We start from the raw sequence: 14,675 nt of genomic DNA, 5'->3' as shown, positions 1-14,675 counted from the left end.
AATCAGAAGAGCGTAGTTAGTATAGCTATAAGGGTCACGCAAAATGATATTCAAACTCACATTAAATTTTTTTTACATTAAATGAAGCACAACCAGTGCCTGAGATTATCATTGTTGTCATTCTTTGTATGTTGTGGTTCCAGCCACGACATCGTAGAAATGGCGGTAAGGTCGCTTGTGGGCGTTCCCACTACTGGTTGTACTAGTTCATTTGAATAAGTGTGAACGCTACCATCTGAACCCTGGTGCGCAACAAACAAGAGCACCAGAGTTCGTTTAGAAACGGACTGAGACCCATTTTTTCAGGGGTCTTGGTCCGTTTCTAAATGAACTTTGGTGCAGTTCGACTGAAATATGAACGTATCTCAACATTAAACATATCTCAACTTTGTCGCCTCACTGGCCACACCTACATCCTGTTACCAGTGGTCACTGACGTTCGTCCTGCCGGAAAATTGCCAGTTCTCAAAATACAAAATACATCAAAATACAAACATGCTTATCAACTCACCAGGCCATTGCAGGTGCTCACAGCTGCTTGACCCCTCATCAGTGTACTGCTCCAGACGTCTCCCAGGAAGTAGCAGAGAGAGTGGCCATGACTGTGTAATGTAGACCCTTGCAGGCCACCGTATCTCCGCTCCGTGAGGAATCCAGGCGCTAGTAGATGAGGGTTTAGGGTGAGGTTAAAGTGCAGGTCCTGACCACCATACTGCAGATGGTAGAAAACCTGGGCCAGGCTCTCTTTGGTTTTTGCCGTCTCTCTCCTCTGAATTCGATTCACACGGTGAGACACATGATTGGACAAAAAATGTCCTGATGAATCCACTCTGATTGGATGAACAACTTCATAGTTTGGAAGTCCATCAAGAGAACTACCTACAAAAATAACAGGGTAACTATTAAGATTAAAACTGTCACATACCAGAAGTGGAATTATTAAATAGTTATAAATAACATTTAGTTTTAAAGTGCCCTGATTATGCTATTTTAAACATTCCTAATTTTATTTTGAAGGTCTCCTACAATAGGTTTACATGCATCCAAGGTCAAATAACACTTTAATTTTCTCATAATATCCATTGCAGCATCAGCTCTTTTCTCACGGTGTCTGAAACGGTTCGATCAAGGATTTGGTCTCTCTAAACCCCTCCTTTTTGGTCAGATGGCCCAGTCTGTTGTGCACATGCTTATAGCACATGTCAGAAACCAAACAGCCAGTACCATATCTGAATTTGAAAGTGGATTTGCTTCGCAGCGTAGAAAACAGCACAAAACAAACTCTTCTAGTCTCAGCTACAACTAGAGTGTTCGAGGGTGGGGCAAAGTAAATGTTGTTTGCCAGTGTACTGTTCTGATGAAGCGTACCAATTTTCGCTTTGATTGCTTAAAGTTTGGCCGAGATACAGCCTCTGAACCAATGTTGGGTCCACCTTGTTAAGTTTGCGACATCATAACTTCTGAACAAAGATGAATAAAAAAAAATCTGTTCAGTCATTTCTGTGCGGCTCAGTCCAAACATCGTGATCAAATTTTGGGCAAAATTGGACAAACTGTGGACAAATTTTGAAGAAGGAGTAGCGAAAAAACTGAATACTGTACTTTTCAAATTGGCCACTACTGTAATGGGCGGAGTCTTAATGTAAGATGTTTAATGTTATGCATGAAGAGAGGAATCAGGTGTATTAAATTTCATTTTTCTAGAACAAAGGGTTCAAAAGTTATAGCCATTTCAAAAGTGAATTTTTGAACTAGTGGTGGCGCTATAGAGTTTGTTATAGAGACTCCAAAATTGGTCCAATGATTATTCCTGACCATCTCTACAATTGTGCCAAATTTCATCATTTTCTCATGTTCCATTGATATATAGTGCTGCCATAGACTCCCATTTGGGAGGAATAATAAAAAGAAAACTAACAATTACAATAGGGGCTACAGCTCCTTCGGGGCTTGGCCCCAAATAATAAATCTCCAGGAATGCTATATAAAAATAATAATGGGCAGTAAATTAATACTAATACAATAATCTGGGGGAAAATTACATTTATTTTCTTTTTCTTTTCTTTTTTATTTGGCATGCACAAATGAAAGTGCACTGTTTAAATTGACACTGTGCTGAAGAGCTGCAAATAACTTCGCCATTCACATACATTTCTCTCAAACGTAATTAAATTGAAGGATTAATATCTGTCAGGCAAAGCATGAGCTCATTATTCCAGCCATTACTGCTGTTTGGATGCTTCCATAAATATTTAGTTTATCCATATGGTTACGCTTCAACTAAGTTCAATGTTACAAAACTCAAATATTTAGTACAGTGCATAAACTTAGCGCCCATTTACGACTAGGCTAAGTTGTAACTTACAGCTGGTGTAACCAGCCCTAGAGTATCATAGAGATGGACATTTGACTTAATCTAGTAATAAAACATCAAGTAACCACCAAAGTCATGCCATCATCCTAGAATACTAGCAAACATCCACTCTGAACATCTTAGATGCCTTGGAAATCAACAAGAACTGCATTGTTGTGGCAAGTTTGTTGTGGTACTTTTTCTTCAGAAAATGTAAAAACAATGTATATAGATTGCATTTTACAAATAACAAAATGGTGAAGTTTTATGTTATTCACAATTTGTTATTGTCTAACAATGCACTAAACTGACTAATCATTTAAATTTCCATAACTTGCAAAGCCATTGAATTGTACATTTAATAATTCATTAAACAAATCCCCGAATTATCATAATAACAGCAAGAAGATGTCTGTCAATCTATTCAAACAACAGACCAGAATAATGCTTACAGAAGGATTTATAGAAATTCTGTGGCATAGTAAAGACTAAAATATCTTCTCATGACTGCATTCATATTCCTACATTCCTCTGGAGAGTCTGTAAAGACAGTAAACAGTCTTTGTTATATGACTTGACTCTGTTCATTGGCAGCCCTGTTACTTTCCTACATGACCTACATGATTGTGGAAGCAGAGGGAAACAGCTACAAATTATTTTTATTACAGGCAATATTACTTTATTACAGGCAGTTCCAAATACTTATTATTATTATATCCAGTATCTTATTACATGGCAGCATGGTGGATCGCTACCATACCAATGAGGCCCAGAATTCTCAAAAAATAACCCAATCAGAGAAGATGACATCATTGTGCCAGGAGAAAAAATAAAACAACATCATGTATCATGTGTCATCACAAATTATGGTCTATATAAACAGTTCAGAAAGAACTCTGGGAACAGGACAGGGGTAGAGTGGTATTTGGTAAGAGCTTAAAGCCTGGGCCAAACAAGGACAATAACTAGTTATAAAAATCATTCTAATATAAAAAAGAATAACAGAGTCCACACCACAACCGAGAAACCATATAGTTGGCGTCACTTTCACAATGATTTTTTTTTTCTAGCAGATGAACGATAAAAACATTGACAGCAAATCAAAATCCATCCTGCTTTAAAGAGCTTGAGCATTTAAAGTGGCAAATGACAAAACTGCAGCACTTATAATTAACAGAGCTTGTGGACGCTAATATAGTTATCGTTCTTGGTGTGAACGGGCCTTTACGCTTATTGAAGGTTGACAGTGTCAGAAGTAACATGATCCCAAAAGTATTTTGCACTTAAAAATGTGTATGAATGTATGAATGTCAATGCATTAGATGACAAAACATAAAAAAGTGGCATCTCTAGGTTTCCAGAACTACTTCACATTTCTGAGCCGTTTTTGCAGTTACTCTTAACCAACTGGTGTCGTAGTGATTTAGTGGATGTGTGAAGTCAGTTCCCCACAAGTTCACTCAGGTGTCCAAGGAAAATAACCACAGGTGTGTACTTCATCACATTAACATGTTCCACTCCAACTTACATTTGACAACCACAACACTAACCCTAACTTTTAGCTCTCTAGCGTTTAAAAACAAAACTGCATGCGTTTTGCAGAAGAGCATTGTTCTGGTTATGCTTCGGCTCTGTGTGACTGCGCAAATGAATAATTATCCTACTGCTCATAAAACATTCACTACTAGGTTTAAGAGATATAACCAGTCTAGATGCATCTCAAACTGACTAAGATGTTACTGTAGCTTTACCCATTATTAGTCAAGGTCTCCACGTTGCTTTTACAACATTTCAAATGCCTCAGTTCTCTGAAAAGCCAAGCCAATGTTGATTCTTGTTTTATTACGAGCTCTGTCACGTTCTCTTTTTTGCCAGCAGACTCTCCTCTGTTCGTCGTTTGTTTAAAGCAGGTGATTCCCCGGCGGTGAAAGATTTAGCTGCTTTCTCGCTCGTTATGACAACTAACCTTTGCCACTCCCACACCATACTCACAGTAGCCAGTGTGGTGAGAAATCGAGCCCCCCAGGAATCGGGTCTCCTTTAGGACCCCGAGTGATCCCATTGGTTCACGACCTATAGGTCGTGAAATCAAGCATTTCTCATTCTTACTGTTTTTTTTTTTTTTTTTTTTTTTTTTTTACAGTACATCTACCCAATTAGCCTGCTAGCTTAGCTTATATTATAGGTATGTTTTTTGCTTCCAATATAGTTCCCAATTTTGTTTAAAATTAATGTTTGTATGTACTTAGCATGACAATTAATTTATTAAAAATTTATAATAGTATTATTCCTATTTATTGTGTAAAAATAATATTAAATTTACTTTTACAAAGCATAGTATGTTGCAACAATCCTAATAAAAATGCATTTTTAGGCATGGTTGTGTTTCCAGTTTGTTTTATTATGCAATACATAGCCGATCATTTTATATTGTAAGCATGTTGTTTGTGCACTTAATAAACATAATACAATAGTGAAATAGGTTATAATTAGTCAAGACATCAGGATAACAACTTTTTACCAGGCATTATTGCCTGGGTCCTAAAGGAGACCCGATTCCTGGGGGGGGACTCGATTTCTCATGACATCGGAGCAACTTTTCTCTATCAATTTCCCATGAAAACCATCCCGACATGTCTACAATATAGGCTAAACACTAGGCTAGTGAATCAGGGTAAGACAAAAAACACGTTTTGGAATAAGGAACGATGATGTATTGCTAATTTTGAACAAAATGTTACATAGAGTACCTTTAATAAACAGCATAGGCCTATATGTTGTTTTAAAATAAGCCAAGCAAACTTTTATGAAATATTTTAAATTGCAAAGTGTGCTTGCCTTGTGCTATCCTTCTCTAAAATAAAAGCCACTTTAATAAATAAATTAATAAATACGTGTCCAAAGTACTTTTTGTGGGCACTGCAGCCTATTCAAACTCTATTGTGCACACATGCACGCGCACATCAACTGACAATGAGACAAAAAATGCTGAAAATCACGGCGTGGGACTGTAATGAGACACAAGCTCAACCCACTCACCTGTGTCTTGATTATATCCGCTCGTTGTTGTGCCCTCGAGCATGGACAGAAGCCCAGCTGTTATCACAAAGTACAGAGAAAAACTTGCTGCTCCCAAAACTTTAATGCCGCAGTCCAGCTGAACCATCATGTCAAACTGCACAGAGGAGAAGACAGATCACTCCTGGTACATCTACAGTCCATTTAAATGGAGATGGTTTGAATAGCAACTTTTCCCTCAGCCTAATGCATCGGTAGTTTGGACCCATCACACAAAAGATCGCTACTGCATTTGTTATGCCAGAAACCTGCAATGGTAATCATCAGTCCGAAGCAAATACTGCAGCATGATAAAGTCTGTGAATCCGGTGCATGGGCGATTTTGGACTCCGTTAATTCAGCTGGGACGACTGCAGTTACTGATGCCGCACGCAGACGAGCAGCGATCTGTGCTTCAGTTAAACTTTGTAAAAGTTCCGCCCTCTAGTAGGAGGGCTTCTTTGTGTCCAGTGTGTCAAACTGAACCCATTCTAGTCCTTTGTTCGGTGCGTCCCGTGTTTATACTGAAAGGACTCTCATCTCAGCATCTAAACAGTTCTTTAACATTTGTCACTGCATACACCAGGAGCAAAGGAACATTCACACAGGACGCGTTCGTCTATGTGCCCTTTTATTTGTTGGTTTATGAACACATCAGTCGCTGTTTGTGACAATCGTTGCGTTTTTATCATTTGTCATTGCAGTTATAAAATTCAACCTGCATTCTGTTCAGTTCCATTTACTTCCGGATAGCTGAGTTAAGATAATAATAATGTATTAATAATAATAATGCCAGAAACATCTAAAGGAAATCTTGACACTCAGGACATTCATTGCTTTTATTTTTAAATAATTTTGTATAAATACATGCTCTACTTGGAAACACATGTAATTCAGCCTGTCCTCAGCATGAGTTTTTAATGAGTGTTTAAAAATGCAACAAATTCAAAAATAGACATTTAAATTGAAAGGCAGAGATCTGTAATATATCAAATAATACAAAAAGTAAGTCTTGAATTATATTTTCCATAAAAATGCCTATCAAAGTTGTGTCCTCACTTTGTGTCAACTCCGTCAGGAGAATTTATTATAATTCTGAATAAATCAGGCAATGTCATGGTCATCTTCTCACAGTAGGACACATAGTCCTGGAATTTTAATATTTTTTATGTTTTATATAAACAAATCTCTACAGTCACAGCTTTAACATGTCAACTCCGTCATCCCGGTGTAATAGTTTCTGTAAATAGTTGGTGGATAAACCGGTGTTTATTAAGGCAGCTACAACTGAGAAAGAAGACTAAATTGCTCCACTGTACAACATGTGGTTAAGGTGGGGAAAAATATTCAGTTTTGTCAACTCCGTCAGACGTCAACTCCTTCAAGTTTTATGTCTGATGGTTGACGAGCACTCTCAAAAACTCTACATACTGTGATTTAATGTTTTTTGCTTATGGGGATTTCTTCTAATATTGTTTCATGATTCTATTACATATACTGTATATTTGGCCCCAGCTGGACCTTTGTCAACTCCATCAGTATTTGTCAACATGTCAGTATTTGTCAACACCATCAATATTTAACACCGTATTTATCAACACGTCAGTATTTGTCAACTCTGTCAATATTTGTCAACATGTCAGTATTTGTCAAATCCGTCAGTATTTGTCAACTCCGTCAGTATTTGTCAACTCCGTCAGTATTCGTCAACATTTCAGTATTTGTCAACTGGTCAATATTTGTCAACATGTCAGTATTTGTCAACGTGTCAGTATTTGTCAAATCCGTCAGTATTTGTCAACGTGTCAGTATTTGTCAGCTCCGTCAGTATTTGTCAACATTTCAGTATTTGTCAACTAGTCAATATTTGTCAACATGTCAGTATTTGTCAACTCTGTCAGTATTTGTCAACATGTCAGTATTTGTCAACATGTCAGTATTTGTCAACTCCGTCAGTTTTCGTCAACTCCGTCAGTATTTGTCAACATGTCAGTATTTGTCAACTCTGTCAGTATTTGTCAACATGTCAGTATTTGTCAACTCTGTCAGTATTTATCAACATGTCAGTATTTGTCAACTCCGTCAGTTTTCATCAACTCTGAGAGTATTTGTCAACTCCGTCAGTATTTGTCAACTCCGTCAGTATTTGTCAACATGTCAGTATTTGTCAACTCCGTCAATATTTAATAACATGTCAGTATTTGTCAACTCCGTCAGTATTTGTCAACATGTCAGTATTTGTCAACATGTCAGTATTTGTCAACATGTCAGTATTTGTCAACATGTCAGTATTTGTCAACTCCGTCAGTTTTCATCAACTCTGAGAGTATTTGTCAACTCCGTCAGTATTTGTCAACTCCGTCAGTATTTGTCAACATGTCAGTATTTGTCAACTCCGTCAATATTTAATAACATGTCAGTATTTGTCAACTCCGTCAGTATTTGTCAACATGTCAGTATTTGTCAACTCTGTCAGTATTTATCAACATGTCAGTATTTGTCAACTCCGTCAGTATTTGTCAACATGTCAGTATTTGTCAACTCCGTCAGTATTTGTCAACTCCGTCAATATTTATCAACATGTCAGTATTTGTCACCATGTCAGTATTTGTTAACTCCGGCAGTATTTGTCAACATGTCAGTATTTGTCAACTCCGTCAGTATTTGTCAACATGTCAGATTGTCAGTATTTGTCAACTCCGTCAGTATTTGTCAACATGTCAGTATTTGTTAACTCCATCAGTATTTGTCAACTCCGTCAATATTTATCAACATGTCAGTATTTGTCAACGTCAGTATTTGTCAACTCCGTCAGTATTTGTCAACATGTCAGTATTTGTTAACTCTGTCAGTATTTGTTAACTTTGTCAGTATTTGTCAACTCCGTCAGTATTTGTCAACGTCAACACGTCAGTATTTGTCAACTCCGTCAATATTTGTCAACTCTGTCAGTGTTTGTAAACTCTGTCAATATTTGTCAACTCTGTTAGTATTTGTCAACACGTTAGTATTTGTCAACTCCATCAGTATTTGTAAACTCCGTCAATATTTGTCAACTCTGTCAGTATTTGTCAACTCTGTCAGTGTTTGTAAACTCTGTGAATATTTGTCAACTCTGTTAGTATTTGTCAACACGTTAGTATTTGTCAACTCCATCAGTATTTGTAAACTCCATCAATATTTGTCAACTCTGTCAGTATTCGTCAACTCCGTCAGTATTTGTCAACACCATCAGTATTTAACACCGTCAGGTGAAGGTTTTTGTTAATTTTTAAGGAAATGTCTTATTCTTTTTTCAATTTATTGTGTTAAAATATTTAAACATCAACTGAACTACATAATATCACATCTGATTTACCTAAAAACATTGGTTATACAGTATATGTTTAATATTAAAAAGGAGGTTAGAAAATTGAGAAATTTAGGATTTTAGGAACTGGATTTTTCATAATAATCCTAACCCAAGAAAAAAATGTAGAGAGAATTTATTTGTTCACTTAGCTCCTTTCCTGAACACCATTATTACATAACTGAAGACTTGACACTGTTGCTGGATGGATCAAATTAAAATATCATGCTTTTTAATGCATTTGATGGAGTTTACACAAATTAAGTTCCGAAGTGAATAAATGTACAATTTTAGAAAAAAAAAATCAGAAAAAACTGTTCCATTACATGGTTTATTAGCCGAGACCCTTGTCTACAAATATATCAGTTTAAAAATAATGTATTATTAAATAATAAAAACAAACGTCTAAAACATGATTTGTCCCTTATCTCAAGCTTTTTTGGGTGAATTATTCCTTTAACACCTACTAATTTACTGTCCATTGTTGTGTCATACTAATAAACGTGTCTTTATGTATTGTGCAAGTCAGTCGATTCCTCCACCATTACATTTAACATTGTAGCTCATGAACTGAAAACCAACTTAGAAAGTAACAAACTGAGCTGCTGATGTATCCGAGTGTCCATCAAGTGCCCCCTCTAGTGGATACAATAGCAACCAAACATATTTCATGTCAATTTATGAAGTCGTTCCCATCTAGCATTGTAGATTGCAAGATGATATATGATAAGACTTTATTGACTCTAGGAGTAGTATGATCTATCAACAGGAACTGGAAAGCAAACATTATCATAACAAAATACATGAACATAAAAGAGAACTAGAATTAAATGTTTTGACGTTGCATTATGATGCATACCACATACATGCTGGGTTAAAAACAGCCCAAGTGGGGTTAAATCTGGACAAACAAAGCAGTTGGGTTAAATGTTTGACCAACCTGCTGGGCAGTTTTATTTAACCCAGCTATTGTTTAAAAATTACCATATGGCTGGATTTAAATGAACCCAAAATAGTTTGGAAATTAGTTAAATGTTGAAGTGAATTTAAACTACCCAGCAGGTTGGGTCAAAACATTTAACCCAACAGCTGGATCAAAACAACCCAATAAAAAAGGTTGGGTTAAAAATGGACTATCCCAGCGATTGGGTTAAATGTTTATTAAACCCAACTATTGTTTAATGACTATATGGCTGGCTTAAAATGAACCCAAAATATGTTGGAAATTAAAAATCAGACACATAATTACTAAAGGCTACAATAATAATCAAAAGGTGAACATTTATTAATAAGTAATTTAATACATGTTTATTGTTTAATTATTATTAATTAAACATATTAATAAATTCATTTTCATTAATAAGTTCATTTCCAACATTTTGGGTTCATTTTAAGCAAGCAATACAGTCATTTTTAAACAATAGTTGAGTTATATAAAACTGCCCAGCAGGATGGGCAAACATTTAACCCAACCACTGGGTTAAAACAACCCATTCGCTGGGTTGTCCATTTTCAACCCAACTTGGGTTGTTTTTAACCCAGCATTTTTTAGAGTGTGGGTACTTCATTTCAGTGCCATCTTGTGTTATTTAGTCATCCTCACTCACTTCAAATGCGTTATCATGACATGACGTCAAGTGTACGGCCGTAAGTCAGTCAGCGGTGCTGTCCAGTGCGCGCGCTCCACAGGCGGGCGCTCCCCGCGCGCGTCTGCATAAAACTCTTGGCATCAGGTACACTGCGGCTCTTACGCGTATGGAATCCGTTGCAAGTATATATATATATTCGTATGTGTTTTGCGTGAAACAATGTCAGACTGACTGATATGCGATCTGCGGACAGCCCTGTCCACCAGGCACCTGTTGGAGAGTCTCTTTCGGAAACAATGGGGGACATTCTCATTCTCAACCACAGCGGATGGGGAACTTTCAACAGAAGTTTAACGGATCAACACAAGTTCAGCAGCCTGGAAGACATCGATGTGACGGCCGACGGCAGCCTCGTCCTGCGGATCATCATCTCGGTGGTTTACTCCGCGGTGTGCGCCGTGGGTCTGGTCGGAAATCTTCTGGTGTTTTTCCTGATGAAGATCAGACAAGGACGAAAGAAATCCATCATTAATTTCTTTGTCATCAATTTAGCTGTCACCGACTTTCAGTTCGTTCTGACGTTGCCTTTCTGGGCGGTAGACACGGCGTTGGACTTCAGCTGGCCGTTTGGTAACGCGATGTGCAAGATCATTCTATCGGTCACTGTGATGAACATGTACGCGAGCGTCTTCTTTCTCACCGCGATGAGCATCACGCGCTACTGGTCTGTCGCATCTGCCCTAAAGATCCCTTCCCGAACGAAGTCCGTGTCTGTGAAGTGGATCTGCGCTGTGCTGTGGATCCTGGCGACTGTGGCAACAGCTCCAACTACCATTTTCTCCACAGTCACAGAAGTGGCAGGTGAAAAACTCTGTCTCCTCAAGTTTCCAGATGGCCACGATTGGCTAGCTTTGTATCACCTTCAGAAAATTGTCATTGCGTTTATCCTGCCCATGTTCATTCTCTCAGTGTGTTACCTTCTACTTCTGAGGTTCATCCGAAAGAGGGGCGTTAATAACAGCCAAAGAAGACGATCTAAAGTGACAAAGTCTGTAACGGTGGTGGTGCTCTCTTTCTTCATCTGCTGGATGCCGAACCATGCGCTCACGCTCTGGGGAGTGCTGGTGAAACTCAACGCGGTGCACTGGGACAAATCATACTACACCGTGCATGCTTACGTTTTCCCCGTGACGGTGTGTCTCGCTCATACTAATAGTTGTTTAAACCCAGTCTTGTATTGTTTAATGCGCCGGGAGTTCAGGAAAATGTTACATAGTATCTTTTGGCGCGTCTCCACGCCTGTTCTTTCGAACGCTGGGAAATTACATGGATACAGTGGAGGCTGCAATCAGACCCATGATGACGCACATATTGGAATTCATTTAAACGTGATTGACGCACAATCCAGACAACATACTGACAACATTCACGGCTGCTGATAACCGAATAAACTGTGGACTGATGTCTTTCTGATGAACCAAAGGTGCTCATGGGGAGGTTATGAACGACTGAGCAATTTTACAGGTGTTTTATTTATTTGCCCACATACATGCTGAATGTCTAATGGCTTAAATATGTAAAGAGAAATGTTTGCATCTAAACTCTTATTTTCTGCTATATTTAATTTATTTTCATGTTTTGATCTTCGTCTCTTTTCGTGTGATAGTGAATTCACAAGATGTGTGTAAATATGACAAAAAATACACTGAAATGTAAATCATATGTACATGAGTTTTGATATATAAACTGTATATTTATTTATTTCAATATAATTCTTAAATGTAACTAAAAATGAAAATTCTATCATTTACTATCCCTCATATAGTTTCAAACATCTGCGGAACACAAAAGATTATATTTCACAATATTTGTCACTAATTTCCGGAGACAGAAAGTGGGTTAAGATGTGCCAGTGGGTAAGATGCGCCGCCACGTAATCTACCAAACTGCGCACATTATTTACGCTAAAATCTGTTTTGTGCATGTCAGATGTATACAACCATGTAAACCTCTGGACTAAAGATAAATGATTAAATTAAGCTTTTCTTATAAAATGACAGCTGTGGAATAAAGAGGTGCTTCGGGGTAAGCTGTGTCAGTGGCTCAACTAACAATGACAGAAAACTTTGCATCCGAGCGTAGGAATAATATTACATTAAAGTCTCATTGATAAACCTGAAACAGGGGCAGTGTATCAAAGAAAAGCCAAAAATCCTTTCAAAGAAATTGTTGCACTCCAACTAGATAAAAATCATATCGCTTCTTCAGATGCGCAGCAGGGCAAAAAAAGTCAATGCCAACAAAGAGATTGATAACCACACACTGAATGAATTATATCCAGACTAGAAATGGTCTAAATATTTTCATTTAATAAACTGAATAATGCAAAGAAGCATTTGTTTCGAATATAAATCATTTAAGACCTATTCAAACTCACACATCATGTGAGTAAAATGTCAATTGCATATCAGTTATTGATGAACAAACTGTCTTTTCTTTGTGTAGAAAAGATGCCAAAAAGAATCTCTTTCATGCTAAGATTGCTCACCCAACCTCCTAAAAATGTGGTTTTAAGACTTGGATCTGTTCTTATAAAGAGGATTTTGGGGGTAGTATGGAATAATTTTTGTGCCAATGAAATTGAACGTAACGTTTCAAGAAATTAACGAAAATATAAATTGAAACTGAATAAAATGTCTTTGAAACTGAAAAAATTTCTACATTTTTTAATACACTGCATGTTTTACTGTTTTCTCCTTTTTCTTTCGCACAACCTAATCAGACCCAACAACAGAGAAAAGTCTACAGGAATAAACATTCTCTGAAAACATTGAACATTATGCAATACTTTCAGTAGCCTATTATATACATTAATATACAATTAATCCTCAAGCGTTTGATCTCTCGCGCTCCTAAAAGCTTATGCCGACAAAGTAGTAGCAGCAGATAAATACATTTAAAATTCAAAAACAAAACTCCTATCTTTATATCACTAAAATGAAATGGGAAGCCGTCTACAGATGCTCACATGCATACATGTAAACAAGCTATCAATTAAAAACTCAGCAGCCAATGAGAACACACCACTGCTAGCCCCGCCTTCGTGTCAGAATAGCGAATGAAAAAGAAGCGTAAATTAAAACTGTGGAAATGCATTTGTAAGTACAGATCAGTGAAAGAAAGAGGCAAAAACAGTTAGCAAAACATGCAGTGTATTAAAACAAAGTCAAATATTTTGCATTTGATTCAGTTTCAATTTATATTTTATTAGTTGTTTTTCTTTTTTGAAAAGTTACATCCAATTTTATTGGCACAAAAGTAATTCCATAGAGTAAAGCTCAGATCTTATATGCAGATTTCAAGTCAATTGGATATCCCAATAAGTGGCTTGACACTAAACTTGCGAAAGCTCGTACTGTGCTTTAGATCAGTGGTTCTCAATTTTGGCCATGGGACCCACATTTACCTGTGGTCATTAAGCCACGACCCTTGTTTTTTTTTTTTTAAATGTGCGTGCAGTTTAAGAGTGCACACTACGAGCAAAGTATAACCAAAGTCCCTTTAAGACAAGTCGGCTGCGTCTGAAAACCTAGGTAACGTTAGCTGTCTTGCTGCCTTGCTGTCTTATAAGAGAATGACTTGTACGGCAGCGTTTGTGCGTGAAGGCACCTCATGAAATTGATTTCGGACAGACTTCTGAGGCAGCGTAACAGTTTAATGATCTAACCTTACAGCAATATAGCGCGAGCTTTGGTGAGAACTAAACAAATAATTAATTACTACAGTAGTAATTTCTCGATAGAAATGATATCAAAATTGAAATATGTTGGCCAAAATCGTACATTTATACACAAACTGAGCAGCAAACGCAACTTTCGGACGCCATCTTTATTTTTCTAGCTCAACTGTCACAGAATGGAAAGCACAGGATTGTGGGATATCAAAGGCAGCTAAGGATACATCCATGCTTCCTTCAAAAATCGATCTGAGGAAGGTATCTCATGAGACAGGAAGTGAAGCTAACATTGGATTCGGACGTGCCTTGATGCCTTACTTCCTTGAAATGTGTCCTCAGAAGGCAGCATTTTCCAGTTTTCGGATGCAGCCGTCATTTCACTCGGCGGCCATCTTTGAAACGCCTCTCGGGCATCCAAGTGCAGCTCCTATCTCTTTGAATGGGAAAACAATAAATTCTCCAAAGCTGTTTGCCAAGCTTTCGATTAAATTTCATATTTGAAATCACCAATGAAATCTGACAACAACTGTCTCATAAATTTTGTTACTAAACGACAAAAAAAACAGTATTTTTCAGGCTGGATCAAGCTAA

General features: G+C 37.4%; 2 protein-coding genes across 3 annotated transcripts in view; one reads left to right on the top strand and one right to left on the bottom strand.

Annotated features, from left to right (window-relative positions):
* LOC125265825 (A disintegrin and metalloproteinase with thrombospondin motifs 7) overlaps nt 1-6,454 on the bottom strand; it is a 91,016-nt gene extending 84,562 nt beyond the window's left edge. The window contains exons 1-3 of one of the 2 annotated variants that reach the window (XM_048186335.1): nt 5,680-6,454; nt 5,393-5,528; nt 512-879 (exon numbers count right to left, since the gene is read on the bottom strand). In XM_048186335.1, the coding sequence (XP_048042292.1) occupies nt 512-879; nt 5,393-5,522 (498 nt within the window). In that variant the 5' untranslated portion in view covers nt 5,523-5,528; nt 5,680-6,454. Of the gene's footprint in view, nt 1-511; nt 880-5,392 lie in introns of both variants that reach the window. The other variant, XM_048186334.1, reaches the window with a different exon arrangement.
* Nucleotides 6,455-10,501: 4,047 nt separating this feature from the next.
* On the top strand, nt 10,502-14,044 carry rxfp3.3a2 (relaxin family peptide receptor 3.3a2). The gene has a single exon (XM_048186333.1). The coding sequence runs from the start codon at nt 10,585-10,587 to the stop codon at nt 11,785-11,787; it is 1,203 nt and encodes a 400-aa protein (XP_048042290.1). The 5' UTR covers nt 10,502-10,584; the 3' UTR covers nt 11,788-14,044.
* The last annotated feature ends 631 nt before the right edge of the window (nt 14,045-14,675 follow it).

Source organism: Megalobrama amblycephala, linkage group LG3, assembly GCF_018812025.1.
Source record: "Megalobrama amblycephala isolate DHTTF-2021 linkage group LG3, ASM1881202v1, whole genome shotgun sequence".
NCBI classification, from domain to species: Eukaryota; Metazoa; Chordata; class Actinopteri; order Cypriniformes; family Xenocyprididae; genus Megalobrama; species Megalobrama amblycephala.
The sequence above is the reverse complement of the archived record's forward strand: the minus strand, read 5'-3'. Positions and strand labels throughout refer to the sequence as shown.